Genomic DNA, 13825 nt, shown 5'->3' on the forward strand with positions numbered 1-13825 from the left:
CCTCTGGTCCGAGATTTTATTAACAAATTCAACTAACTAGTTAGTAGCAGACCAGACAGCGAACCTCGATGCTCTGGCGAGACTCGCAGTCGCGGTACAGGGGGTCTTCAAAGGCGGAGTGAAGTGCGCGCCGGGCGACCGTCTGGTCCGAGTCGAAGCACTTGATGAGGAGCACGTCGCGCGGCGTCATGCCGTGCTTGTAGTGCCACTGGTGCGCCGGGTTGTGCCGCACGACCCACGACTCGCCGACGAAGCCGTCCTCTGTCATCTCCGCCCCGACGAGGTCCTCGTCCGGCACGGAGCGCGCGTCCGCGACGGCGATGGGATCCTTGCGTATGGCCTGGATCGGCCTCCACACGTTGATGATTTGGTACCGCCGCTGGAGGATCTCGTCGGCCTCCCGCGGCAGCTCCCACCGCAGCCTGCGCTCGGCGCCCTCGTACGACTGGTCCACGTGTGTCCGGGTGACGGGCCCGCGGTTGGCCAGGTTCTGCAGTCCGAGGTGGTGCCATTGCGTCGGGCCCCGGCGCACCTTGTGGTTGAAAATGTGAACAGTGCGGGCGCCCGTGATCCGTTTGACCAGCGCCTCGCACTCTGCGTAGTAGTCCTGCTTGATCTGCGCCTCGTCGGTGAACAGCTCCTCGTTGCTTGCGCTTTGGCAGTACTGGAACCCGTGGCTGTCGAGCGTGTACTGCGCCTCGTCGCCGCTCACGTCGGACACGACAAAATTCCAGGCCTTGTGCGGGCGTTTATTGCTGATTCTGCCCTTGCCAATGAAGATGGGTGTCGGCTTGGATCCGTCGCCGGGGTCGTCCCAGTAGTTCAACGTCGTCGCGACATGATGCTTCGCAACAGCAACCTGGGCGGCCATGGTGGTTTTCTGTGGTGAGTGTTGCCTGAACTGATGGATGGAAACTAAAAAAAACTGGCCCTTAGAAGAAGGCACATGTCGATATCTATAGGCTATAGCCCCCGTAAATTTTCGATGGCTTATATCCGGGCTTTCGAGGGCCGCATTGACATCTCTCGCTCCTACTATCGAGCTTCCATTTGCGCCCCTAGGAACGCCACCAGTTACCAGCCAAAATGAGTTAGTTGGCCCTGTAATTATAGAACAAATTCCGGCTTGCTGCCCGCGAATGCCGGCTTGCGACCTGCTGCAGGCCTCGCAATTGCGGTTAGCTTGAGGGCCTTGGGAGATGGGGCTGCCAATGGATTATTAGCGCACGCTCCCCCAACCCTTTCCTTTCCAAGACATCTGTAGACTTTGCCAATTGCGCAGCGAAACTCGTATTGGTTATCAGCATGGATGAGGACTATGTGCTCGTGCCGAGGCCAGACGAGGCATCATCGCAATCTCAATCCATGACAGGGTACCTCACGGAGATCGACAGCTTCGTTGAAAAACTTGAGCCTGCTTTGTGGCCTCTGAACTGCTACATACACAACAACCCCGAACTTGGCTATAAAGAGTTCAAGACGCACGATGCCTTGACCAAGTTCATGAAGTCACGGCCAGGATGGACCGTCACACGCTCAGCGTTCGGAATGGAAACTGCCTGGGAAGCAGTTTTTGATACCGGCCGGACGGGACCTGTCGTTTCGTTCAATGCAGAAATGGGTATGCTTTCATATGACTCGTCGCAGTACTACCTATTGACAACCCTTTTAGATGCGTTGCCGAATTTAGGTCATGCATGTGGGCATAACTTGATTGCCATGGTTTCCGTGGCTGCTGGTCTTGCCACTGCCGAAATACTTGATCAACACAGTCTGCCAGGCAAAGTCATTATTGTTGGAACACCAGCCGAAGAAGGTGGTGGTGGCAAAATCAAGTGCTTGGAAGCAGGCGCGTATAAAAACACGGACGTCTCCCTTATTTCGCATCCTGGTATCTTAAATAACAGCCCGATGGTCAGGACTACTGCATTCACCAGGCTCTATGCCGAATACCATGGCAAAGCAGCGCATTCGGCCAAAAACCCTTGGCAAGGAGTGAATGCACTCGATGCCATGGTTATTGCTTATAACAGTATCTCCGCTATGCGACAGCAAACCAGATCAGATGATTTCATCGGACTGCAAATCACCCATGGTGGTGATAGACCGAACTATATTCACGAACATGCTTCTGGAGCTGCCGTGCTCCGCGCCTCCACCGCGCCACATTTGCATGAATTACAGCGCAAAGTAGAAGGCTGTTTTCGTGCCGGAGCCGAGGCCACAGGCGCAACTGTCGACATCCAAGTTCGACCGGGATACTTGGATCACATGCCGAATCGAGTGCTTGCGTCTTCTTTCGCACGATACTGGCAAGAGATGCCCAATGCCCCAGACCCGCCGCTACCACCACCGGGACAATATACCTGGGTGAAATCGAGTACGGATCAGGGGAACATAAGCTATGCTTTGCCCAGCATGAATGTCAGCTTTGCTATCCCCCCGGGACCGGATTTCGGGCAACCGCACACCCCAGATTTTGAAAAGGCCTCCAAGACACGAGGCGCATTCGATCGAGCTATGAGGGTGGCCAAGGCTATGGCTGGCACGGCAGTTGACATGTACACGGTGCCGGGACTGCTACAGAAAGTGAAAGATCAGTGGAAGCTTGATATGAATCAAGATTGAAATAAACGTCTATAGGTATTTTAAAAGACCATTATCTGACCCGAAGACGCTCGACTTTAATTTGCTTCCCAACTGTCAGTGTATGCTTTCGGACTGAGTTGGTGCGTCACACCGGCGCAATAGTGATTGTGCCCACAAAGAGACCTTTACTCTTCAATCTGAACTACCAGCTTTGAACAACTGACCCCCTGAGATAAAGTATCCAGACCAGTGTTGATTGTATCCAAACCCGCACCAACAAGCCTCGGCTCTGGGCTTGGCTTGATAGCACCCGCAGCCACGTATTTGCTCAACTGTGCCATCCATTTCTGGAACTGAGCCAGCCTGACTGTTCTTTCAGGGGAAGGTACGAGAAATATGACTTCTATGCCCTCGACAGCCTTGATCTCAGGAGGGACAATCGGAGCTGAGGCGATCTTCCCACTCTTCCCCTCGGCACCACCTGAAAAAGCCGACAGCACAGCTTGGCAGAATACAATGTCTCCAGTGCCAAGGAAGCAATGGCGAATCACCAGACCATCCTCTTCTGCGGCGGATACAATGGCGTCCACCACATCGGGGCTTTTATAGTCGAAGACGCGATCTGCACCGAGTGATTTCACGTATGCGTGGTTCGTCGCTCCCGCTGTAGCGTATACAGCTCTAATAGCAGAACCTTCGGTTTTTTGCAACTGTGCAAGCTGCACACCCATAGTTCCAACACTTGAAGATGCCCCCCATATCAAGAGAGCTTCCTTTTCTCCAGCTGCGATGCCAGACTTGGACGATGAAAGCCCCAGAGCATCCCAAGCACAGAGCGGCACCTGCACGGACACGGGCAGAGTAGCCGCCAGATGCCACGATGGAAAGCTATCCGGAAGCGGTGCAGCGTGCTGCCAGGGTACAAGGCAGCGTTCCTGGAAAATGCCATAGTCCGGATCGCAGCCCTGCCACACAGCACCGCTGTATGCTGCAACTTTCGTGATACCAGACTGGAAGAACACGCCGTGCTCATTGTCCGTCGATTTGGTAGGGACGCCCTCGCCGACCTCGAGAACTACCCCTGCAACATCGAAACCGATGACGGTGGGATACTTTTGTATGAAGACACCCGCGTTACGCATGAGCGTGTCTGCGGGGTTGAGCGCGATCGATTTCACCGCAAGCAGCAGCTCGCCCGCGCCAGGTTTCGGCGTGGACCGACTTTGAACCTGGAGAGGCTGACCCTGGGCCACAGCAACTGCTGCAAGGTGGTTACTCATCTCTCTGTGTCTGCTTGAACTCTAGAAATTGTCGGCAGCGGTCTCTGCTGATTTGGTTATGGAATATGGCGCAGATCTGACATTCCGCCGTCTCAAGGCTAATAAGCATTGCACCCCACTGTACCAAGGCTGGCCTCAGAATGGATGATGAGAGCTAGTCCGTTGGACCTGAAGAAATATTCGCTGATACTATGGAAAGTACGACGCGATCGGAAGAGCTAGATTCAGATACCGTTAGCGCTGTCCTTTACTTCATTGAAAAGATTCTCCAACAAGACGCTCCCCGCTGTCTCATACTGCATGGATACGTTCACACTCAGCGCTAGCAGGACTATTTCATGTAACCAAATCAACTGGGGAGCCTAATTTGAGTTGGTTCTGCAACTGCAGGTCAAAGGGCCGAATTCCACTCTACGCGGGATGGATTCGTAGACAGGATTCACCGCTGCAACTGTTGAGTAAACAATTATGCCAAAGAGTTTGTATTTACTATCAGATGTATTATGGTATCCTTCTTGGTGGTTGTTATTTGCTGTTTGAGCTTGGATAGAACTAGGAGTCAAATGTAAGAACACCCCAGTTGTTGGAGATGTAATTGTCTTTATGGCAACGGTTAAAAAGTTAAAACCCTGAATACGGAGAAGAAAGCACATACTGAGATTCAGAACGGTGCGGACATCACGACCGCCACCATCGCCACACTTGGCAGACAAAACACCGTTCCAAGAGTTGTACACAATTTCAGAGCAGCTCTGTTGGAAATTTTGACTGTACAGGCATACAGGCCATAGTAAATTAGCATCCACCGTAGTCTCGACATACTTAAAAATCATGCTACGCAAAGTGGGTTGAGTACTTACCCGCCCCAGGCCAAGACTCCCCAGTTGTTGCCGACCTTCTTGCTCAGGTCAAGGCTGCTATAAGGACTGTTGCCTTTGTTGTCGCCGCAGTGGCCGGACAAGGTAGTGCCAGACAGGTTGGTGTCGTCACAACTGTCCGTGTAGTGGACGCAGCTGCCAAGAGTAGCAAAGGCCAGAGCAGCGGCAATGGTATTTCTCGTCCAGCGCATCTTGACAATGGTATGTATCAGAAAGGTGCCTCGAGCGAATGGCAAACGACAGAGCTTTGCATGCGTGCTTATCCTTTATATCGTTACTGGAGGTCGCTGTTTCGACCTGCAAATCAGCTGAACGAGCCACACCCGGAGCTTCACTAAACAGGTAGGTATCCATAAATAGTGGTTGCTCCGAACAAGACTGTCTAAATTTGAAGGATTGGATCCCTGCACCGCCTCCGCTGACACCCTTATTAGCGCGGTCAGCGAAGCCGTTAACTAGTTAGTTGATGCAGCTCCGCACGGCATTTGTGAATCAAGAAGTTTGCCCCAAAGTTCCACAATTAGGCGTTCTTTCCGCATTCCAATAGAAGTTCAGCCTTGTCAGAGTCGGACGAAAAGTAAGACATGATCTTGGAAAAGAAAGGAATCAGATTGGATTTCCGGTTTCTCTTTCAATATTGCTTTCTACATTGAGAGCGTCGCGTTGCCGCACGATGGAGGCTGCACACGGATTGCAAGCTCTCGCTATAGCAATGTGGCGGTATTAGTCTAGTGGTTACCTAGTCTTCCCACTAATTAATATGCTACCTCGTGGCCTATTGTGGTTTACTCAGAGCAACTGTATGCTGTATATACTGGTAATATTGGGACATCGCTCTTTGCAGCCAGTCATGTTCTTTAAAAGAACAAAGCTGTCGGCAGCCGTGATGATACGCTAGCGCCCTCGCATTTGCATGAGCCAATATCTCGAGGGCACAGAGTAAGTAAATGGAGACTGATTGAGTGGACAAGGGCGCAATGAATACAATGGAACTAGGCGCAGTGGACAAGATGAGGCTGAAAACCTGCAGGCATTCCTCGGGAACCTCTCATTTGAGTTGATGCCGAGCTCTTGACATTTCAAAATAGCGCATAGTCTCCGCATGATTTATGGGGGACTAGGTCCAGAGAGTATGCGGCCTTTATACATGCTTTTGCTAATAAACGCTCACTTATTAATATGTAAATCGGGCCAGAGAGGCCTGGAAGCGCTCTTCGGTGACATACAATACCGGGGCCAACTCACCACGTTGACTGTCAACTCTATGTGATCTTAGGGTGGAAAATCTTTCATGAGGCAACCTAGTTGAACTTAGGTAAGGCGGAAATTCTGTTCAACAGAAATCGTGCTCCCTTGGCATGCCTGAGTCCGCCGCTGACAAGGACTGGCACATGGTAAAAGCCAAGAAGCGACCGAGAAGAGGCCCCCATGCCCCCAAAAAAAGCCTGATGTGGTGTTTAAATGCCGAAAATTGAAGCTTTATTATATTAAAATTTACTAATCACTCGCTCAAAGATGCGAACGCGATTCCGGTCTACGACTCGGCCGGGTCCGAAACCAGACATGCAGGCTTGCACATGTGACGTGACTTTGCTCTGTTGAGAAGCCACAATCGAACTTCCGAAATCGTTTAGATATTAAGTGAATAGCCTTGTTTTTAGCTGCAGAACTGATTTCAGCCGCCGCTCGTCTCCACGCCAAGATATAAACTTTTAGAGTTGCTGCCTTTTGTGTATGTTGTCCCCGTTCGCTCGTTCATGACAACATAATTTTATTGTTTTGTCCTTGTTCTGTCCTTGGAGACTCACTTGAATATCATGAAGCTTTCTACAGTAACATCGATTTTCTTCTCTGTGGCGGCTGCGCAGGGAGATTGGAGCGCTCCTCTCACCAAGCCGGCAATTCATCCCAACCTTGACTTCGTTGAAGATGGTCTCCAGCGCTATTTGCCTGAGATCACATTTACATTGAATAAATGGAATGACAATCGCATTCCCCAAGAGTAGGTACTTGAGTACTACTGGCCATTTTTGTTCAATTGTACTAACAATCGTGCCAAGATGCAAGAGCCGCGTCAACAATGCTAACGATTTTGACATCTATGAGATTCATTATGATGATGTATGCTTGAAACAATGCAACCCAGTACAATGCCTCGCTTGATATGAATCTTCTGCTAATAAAGTCGAAAATTAGTGTGCGGAACCCTGGCTTCTTTGCCATGACCGAAATGCTCCTGCAAGGCCTGAAACGATCGCCAGCCAATTCAGCAAGGTGCCGATCGGTATGCGCCAATGGGTGCGACTGCTCATCGACATCCCGGCTGGTGGCACATCGGCATACAATGCCGGCGGCACCATCTTGATTGCCAACGCAAATGCCCGCATGATTAGTGTGCTTATCCATGAGACCGCTCACTCCACCAACATGGGTGGCTTTCCGAACGACAACTTCCAAAGTCTCTGGGATGGTTATCAGCAGGACGTAGGTGTTCCAGATAACTACGCCAAGAGCAACATGATCGAGAATCTTGCCCAGGTTACTGTAGTGTCGGTGTACGACGAGAACGTTCCTGGTGGAATCAAAGCCATTGACCCCGACTGGTGGAAAATGCAGAACCAGCTTCGCGCTATGCAGAAGTACGGCCGACTAGGTGGCTCAACTACTACTCTTCATGTGCCTGGCCAGGACAAGGCTTGTGTTCACCACGTGTCTGTAGGCCCCATTACGACGAAATAGATGATCATGTGGTTTTGAGATTGAGCATTGGCTAGGTATGGATACTAGACTGGCATTGTTAGCTGGCAACTTTTATTGGGGTGAATAAAGTGTTTGGGGATGAGATGATTAGCATATGACTTGCCATCGCATGAATACAAAATTTGAGCTGGCCATTCTAGCTTCGAGCGACACTGATAGGAGCAAACTCTATGTACGTGTAATAGATCTGACTGTTGCCCCAGAAACGGATTTATCAGTGTTTGTTGGACTCATAGAGCTGAATGCGGAGGGATTGTTCAAAGTCACGCTTGCTCCAAGAAGGGAAACCAAGACCACGGTGAAGCGACTTAGTTGAGACAGAAAGAGTAAATCGCGTAGGAAATAAGAGAATATTCGGGATAAACATTTTATACTACGCATCTAGAATGACTAACAACAGAAATTAATTATTTGAATCGAACCTGAGTTTGCTAAAGACGAAGCAAACTTGAGTACCGTGCAGAAAAACTGTCTAGATATAAAAGTTTGTTGTATTTGGGAGCTCAAAAGACAGCCCAGAGTAAAGAAGTATAAACGAGAAGAGAGTTCTAAGAGACTATAGACAAAAATACCATTTCTTCCTTCATACGACGTTTGAACCCGTTTTAAAGGCAGCCGTGCCGAGAGAATTGCTGGCCAATTATTTGCGAGGGTTGTTGTTATAGCGCATGCACTCATCACCATGGCCAATGCAGCAGACATAGCGCTCAGAGGGGCAGCCGTTGTAGAGAGTGTTGGCATCGGCACGAGGGTAGGTGAAAGCACCACCGTGGTAGGTGCAAGGGGCAAAGAACTCAGTCGGCGACGTGGCATGGTCGTCGTTGCGCTTGGGGTTCCTGCAAGAACCGACACGGTTATCGTCCTAACAGATGTTATTAGTGGGATTGGACGTTTCTGGCAAAGCATCTTCAACATACGGGGCAGTGATGAAGGGCCCAGAGCTCCTTGGAACAACCGACAGTGCGGCTGTTGTCAAGGCACTTGCAACTAATGGAACGAGAGAATCCGTCGCTGGAAAGAAGCAGTTAATATATGTGAAAAAGACTTTGTTAGAACTTCCGATTACTTACACATAACTAACGTCGACATCACCAGCCAGGCCAATACCCGGGGAGTTGACGTAGGACACCTCGACACCGGACTCGTCGGCCTTGGTCAAACGGCTGCATCATGTCAGCGTTGCATAATTGTTAATCGTCTTTACGAAAAGCCGAAACAATTCATCTGCGAGTAGAGAATGGGAGCTTACTAGCCAGGGCTATCCAGGTTGATGTGGGCCATGCCGCGGAAACCGTTAAAGTACTCGAGTGTGCGGTCCTGACCAACACCCAGGTGAAAGTCGCCATAGGCGCCCGCGTTGGGAGAACTGGGGTCAAGAGAGTGGCCGATGATGATGGAGGTGTTGTCACGGTTGATGTAGGTAATGCGGACGCGGTCGGAGTTGGTCTGCTTGTTGGAGGTGGTAGGCTCGCCAACCTTGTCAAGAGCACCGCCGATACCGTGAGGGAAGCTGTCGTCAATCTTGACAATCCTGGGACCGTTGGGGAACTCAGACGGAGCGGCAATGACCTGGGTGGCCAGGGTTGCGGCAATGGTGGCGAGGAGCTGGAACTTCATTGTTACTGCGTGTACTGTTGACGGCGAAGTTGAGTAGCGTTGATTCCCCTTGTGACTGACAGCAGAGTACTTTTTTGATGTTGGGCAGAACTTGAAATTGAACGGGTACCGCAAGGTTATATAGTCCTCTTTTTGATCGCAGCTTCATGTCAACTCCCATTTATCCTCTCCATCTACTACGGCGGCTTACAGGCTAGCATAGCGCCCCGTGGCACGGCTCGCACAAGTCATCGTTCAAGCAGCAAAGGTCGGCTGTAGGATAATCAATTGTAAAGGATTCGGATATAACAGCGGGGTCAGTCGTTGAATGAACACTTTGCTTTGCCAATGTCTCCTTGAATGTACCCATGGTGAACAAGACGAACACAGTTGCCACTAGGCTGTGCTTGCAGCATCAGCATCCCAATTACGTCAAATTCCTACTGCTGTAATGAATCCGTTGATAGTAAGAAATCGTGTATGTGTTCCATCCCGTCTGAAATCGTTCCTGTAGTTGATACTTAAGAAGTTTTGTAGGAGAATCGGTACCTGAATCGGTGACGATCATTCTTGAATTGCGACTCTAGGATGGCACTCAATTGACGTAGATGCTGCCCGCCTCCGGAATAGCTCCACACAGCCTCTTGCTAGCTTGATGTCGGAACCAGTTCAAGGAGACAAGGTGTTGACTAGTTCGGGGCGGTGACCCGAGCCTGTAAGAATATAGGCCCCCAAGCGCGTGCGACTGGATCAGAAGAAGACAATGATCCTACAAAGGAACGAAGGAGCCGAACAAGGCTCTAGATTTGTAAGTACAGCATGATAGCTTCTTAACTATACTGCTTGTTGATGTTTGGTATAGAAATTGGCGAGTGCGCCGAGGAACAATCCTTTTACCCACTACTAAGAAACGTGGCTGGCCGAATCGCAGGGAGACACACCGGTGGTTTGCCTAATTGGGTATATATCCTATGCGACCATGATGGGGCGTCGATTCCTGCAGGAGCACAAAGCTGAGCTGGTGGTACAAGTCAAAGTCGAAGTCATGGCTCCCGATTTATACGATGCCAAAACCCGGACATCATGCACCAGCTTGTCGTAGACTTAACACCAAAGGACAAATGGTAGCCGCCTGTCGCCGTGCAACTGGGCTGCCAGTGTGACGACCCAAGAGATTAGGAGGATCAGGCACCCGCTCACCGGCGAGCTTCTGGAGAGGAATTTCACGAGACATCAGAAAAAGACCCAAGGATGAGCTAGTGAGGCGGAGTTTGCGCAGTAAAAGACGGTCGAGGCCCTACAAGGACTAGATCTATGTAGTTGACGGACCGAATACCGTGACTAACAACGGGACGTACCAACTAGTGGGCATTGTTTGGAGGTAGCCCGATACTTTGTTTCTTTGATGCCAGAGTAGACTATCGGAGCTTCCGGCAACTAGCTTGAATCCACGAAACCTTTGCCCAAACTGCTCGATATTCCCCGCTGTGGCTGACATCCCACGAGCGTCGAGCGTCGCACTACTACCGAAATGCAAAAGCCAAGGCCTATCGTCAGGCGTCTCTCTCCCTTCCGGTGTATAAAACTTGCTTCCAGAAGAGCAATGAAATGTACCGTTCTTAGATACAGCTCTGATCCATACAGCCGTAGAATTATGTACGGACTGCAGAGTAGCGACGTCATTCTTTGCCAGTCTTGAGAAATCAGTGGCTTCACCAACGAGTTTACAATGGAGGTGACGATGGACGCCCAACTGCACACGCATGAAATCTGGCCAACAGGGCAAGACATCTGACTGCTGCAGCATACCAACCATAGAGGTACAAGCTATCATGTTCCAGACCAAATAGACATATCTCGGCACTGCTTCTTTTCGAACAAGCGCTTAAAACTTGTTCAATGCCCTGGCTCATACTTGCGCACGAGATCCATAAGCGAAAGAGATCCGCCTTTAATGGCCTGCTGTTGCTTACCCACCAGCTACTGCTGGATGTCAGCAGCTTTTCTCCGGAATCCACCTCTATCCCGGAATTTGGATTCTGCTCGTAGAATGAAAATCAGGCCGCCCCAAAGCCACCATCACCGACGTGATACTGCTGTGACTTGACAACAGATCGAGAGCAGTGACGGCCGGCGGTCTGCTGCGGGCCGGGCGCCGATGGCTCGATGTGATCAGCCGGCTGTGCCTGCATTTACCCGGATGCCACGGGTAGATGCTTTCAAGTGATGGACAGGTACAATCTCTGGCCCTGGATGTCAGCGGAACCAGCATAGCGGAAGGAAGAAGTAACGTCCCATCCCCCACAGACCACGCGGTCTCGCTGCCGATCTTTTACCTCTTCTCGCCGGGCAGCTTCCTCTTTCGGGCACTTGTGTCTGCGCCGATTTGGGATCGGTTCTCATTATAGGAAGGCAGATGCATTTTCAATGTCAGAATTCGGCTCCTACACGCTTGAGTGGGCACTTTACGCGTTCGAATGCGGCATAGGCATACGCGACCACACTCCGCCCCGAGCTCCGGGCCACTGCACTATCTTCTCACATGCGGTGGATGCCCGCTCGGTGAAGGAGCCTTTCTGGCCTCATTGTGTCAAGTCCGTCCAAGGATGGGTGGTGAGACGCGCAAAGACATGATTTCGAGTCGATACCGAGCTCCAAGAGGTCAAATGGGCCACTGTAACTATCGGGAGCAACGGAGACTTCCACTATAGGCTGATATGAGTCTGTAGCAATTGATAAACTATATAAATGGATGGTTCTTCGCATTTCTACAGTCCGGATATGTTCCATAGAGAACTAGCTTCTTTACCCGACTCCCTCTCCTTTCAGTACCTTTTTACTCTTCGACTCTCCAACATGCAGCTTACCTTTGCTTTCGTTGCGGGCCTCATGTCCACTGGTGCCTTCGCACTGACTGTGCCCAACATCGAGGCCCGCGGCTACCCGGGCCTGAACGATGTCCAGAGCCGCAACGCCAAAGCTGCTATTGGTGAAGTCCGCGCCGAAGGTCTCAACAGGCAGGCCTGCCTGGCGGTCATCAGCACGGCCCTCCAGGAGTCTGAGCTCCAGATCTATGCCAACCCCAGGGTCCCAGCCTCGATGAACTACCCCCACGACAAGGTTGGCGGCGACCAGGACAGCGTTGGTAAGTGACAGAACCCGGCCCGAGGTTGTAAGGATAAATACTAAAAAAAATTCGAAATAGGCATGTTCCAGCAGCGTGCCCAGTTTTACCCAAACATCGCCACCGACATGTCTGCTGCCGGCAGCACTCGCCAGTTCCTCGCCGTCATGAAGGGAATCAGAGGCTGGCAGACAATGGAAGTCTCGGCCCTGGACCAGGCCGTTCAGAGGGCACAGGCAGGAAACCTTTATGCCAAGCGAATTCCCCTTGCCAAGAAGGTCTGCAGCGCTGCTGGCTTCTAAGCGCTTCATATCGTCCGAGACGATTCCATCCGCACATATTTTGTATTTTGATTGTATATATGAAGAGTTGGTATATAAAATTGTTTCTATTGAACCTTGAAAGTTGGGCTTTTCCGTATATGGACTGTAGCGCATTTGAGCAAGACATTATCTCTGATGATGGTCTTTGCAAGGGTGGCTCATAGAAAGTAAAGCGATAGGTCAATTACCACGTATAAATTGCTAAATTACATACTGGCTGATCGAATTAACGGCGCTATCAAAGTCCACAAGAGGCAGCATCTTCTCCACCCATTGCCGATCCGAAGATTCGCTCACTACCGGCATGTTGATTGCCCATGTCACAATGCGAAATATCAGTGCTCTAACCACGAGTTGAACATCATCTGCACCGGTCCCATAGATTCTGATAAGATCATCTGTTTCTTTATTCCAAAGCAGCCCGTCGGCGACAATGATTGCCGCGGCGTACCCAGCTGGACGCCAGTAGAACGTCATGTCGATAATCCCAGGCGGTTGTCCGTCGCTCTCGAAGAGCATATTGCCCCCAATATCGCCATGAACCAGCTGATCCGGAAGAGCACGACTGAAATCACGCTTGAGTTCTCCAAGCCGCTTGAGCGGCTGCGCTATTCGTGACAACACCATCTGGTTCGCCACCGTGGGTAGTTCCCCCAGAGCCATCTCATCCCAGGCGACGCGATCGGCATGGCGAAAGCGGTTCAGGCGTCGGTCAAGAAACTCGGGCTTTTCAATCTTGATCTGCCCGAGGTCTTTGTGAAATGCGCGACATGTGCTTAGAGATTCTGACCAGATGGCTTGGTCCCTTGCGCGCCCCGACAAGAATGACCATGCCGTCCACCCTTCATAGACAAACTCCATCGGACGTGCAGCCACATTTATAGGCCGGCTAACACGGTATCCGGCCTCGTTAGGCATAATAATTCGCAAGCTTATGATAATTTGGGCTATCTGCTCCGATTCAGCGTCGTCTTCCGATGGCCGGAGGACGACATCGGTGCCTGCCAAGTAGCAGACAAGACTGCCACCCGGCAGTGCCTGAAGGGTTGAGCTGCAATCAACGCCAAAAGCGGCTAAAACATTTTCTGGAACAGGGCTTTCCGACACCATGATTGTGATTGCCAGAAAAGGAACGAAATTTGTGGTGAAACGGCCAGACTTATACTGAAGAGATTGTCAAGATAAGGGCGCGCCCAGTCGCTCAGCCTTGCTGTTTATTGGCAGAACCTTGTCGAGCAGTGCAGTAGCTAGGCCTATTGCTGGTAGAATTTTCGG

General features: G+C 50.9%; 8 protein-coding genes across 8 annotated transcripts; 3 read left to right on the forward strand and 5 right to left on the reverse strand.

The window, feature by feature from the left end:
- Window positions 1–40: 40 nt before the first annotated feature.
- On the reverse strand, window positions 41–871 carry V2A60_004000 (uncharacterized protein; the record flags this gene model as incomplete). The annotated part of the gene is made up of 1 exon (XM_083255324.1): window positions 41–871. The coding sequence occupies one exon, from the start codon at window positions 869–871 to the stop codon at window positions 41–43; it is 831 nt and encodes a 276-aa protein (XP_083111450.1).
- Window positions 872–1305: 434 nt separating this feature from the next.
- V2A60_004001 (M20 family metallopeptidase) lies at window positions 1306–2628 on the forward strand (the record flags this gene model as incomplete). The annotated part of the gene is made up of 2 exons (XM_083255325.1): window positions 1306–1621; window positions 1673–2628. The coding sequence occupies 2 exons, from the start codon at window positions 1306–1308 to the stop codon at window positions 2626–2628; spliced, it is 1272 nt and encodes a 423-aa protein (XP_083111451.1).
- Window positions 2629–2774: 146 nt separating this feature from the next.
- V2A60_004002 (chaperonin 10-like protein) lies at window positions 2775–3869 on the reverse strand (the record flags this gene model as incomplete). The annotated part of the gene is made up of 1 exon (XM_083255326.1): window positions 2775–3869. One exon carries the CDS (start codon window positions 3867–3869, stop codon window positions 2775–2777), a length of 1095 nt encoding a protein of 364 aa, XP_083111452.1.
- A 552-nt stretch (window positions 3870–4421) lies between these two features.
- On the reverse strand, window positions 4422–4938 carry V2A60_004003 (CVNH domain-containing protein; the record flags this gene model as incomplete). Its single annotated transcript, XM_083255327.1, has 3 exons — window positions 4422–4468; window positions 4525–4637; window positions 4730–4938. The coding sequence occupies 3 exons, from the start codon at window positions 4936–4938 to the stop codon at window positions 4422–4424; spliced, it is 369 nt and encodes a 122-aa protein (XP_083111453.1).
- Window positions 4939–6564: 1626 nt separating this feature from the next.
- Window positions 6565–7486, forward strand: V2A60_004004 (uncharacterized protein; the record flags this gene model as incomplete). The annotated part of the gene is made up of 3 exons (XM_083255328.1): window positions 6565–6749; window positions 6808–6868; window positions 6944–7486. The coding sequence occupies 3 exons, from the start codon at window positions 6565–6567 to the stop codon at window positions 7484–7486; spliced, it is 789 nt and encodes a 262-aa protein (XP_083111454.1).
- Window positions 7487–8147: 661 nt separating this feature from the next.
- Window positions 8148–9124, reverse strand: V2A60_004005 (uncharacterized protein; the record flags this gene model as incomplete). The annotated part of the gene is made up of 4 exons (XM_083255329.1): window positions 8148–8369; window positions 8425–8518; window positions 8578–8670; window positions 8811–9124. 4 exons carry the CDS (start codon window positions 9122–9124, stop codon window positions 8148–8150), a joined length of 723 nt encoding a protein of 240 aa, XP_083111455.1.
- Window positions 9125–11959: 2835 nt separating this feature from the next.
- V2A60_004006 (uncharacterized protein) lies at window positions 11960–12529 on the forward strand (the record flags this gene model as incomplete). The annotated part of the gene is made up of 2 exons (XM_083255330.1): window positions 11960–12248; window positions 12309–12529. 2 exons carry the CDS (start codon window positions 11960–11962, stop codon window positions 12527–12529), a joined length of 510 nt encoding a protein of 169 aa, XP_083111456.1.
- A 222-nt stretch (window positions 12530–12751) lies between these two features.
- On the reverse strand, window positions 12752–13660 carry V2A60_004007 (uncharacterized protein; the record flags this gene model as incomplete). The annotated part of the gene is made up of 1 exon (XM_083255331.1): window positions 12752–13660. The coding sequence occupies one exon, from the start codon at window positions 13658–13660 to the stop codon at window positions 12752–12754; it is 909 nt and encodes a 302-aa protein (XP_083111457.1).
- Between the last annotated feature and the right edge of the window lie 165 nt (window positions 13661–13825).

The sequence above is a fragment of the Cordyceps javanica genome, chromosome 2, assembly GCF_051103115.1.
Source record: "Cordyceps javanica chromosome 2, complete sequence".
Taxonomy (NCBI): Eukaryota; Fungi; Ascomycota; class Sordariomycetes; order Hypocreales; family Cordycipitaceae; genus Cordyceps; species Cordyceps javanica.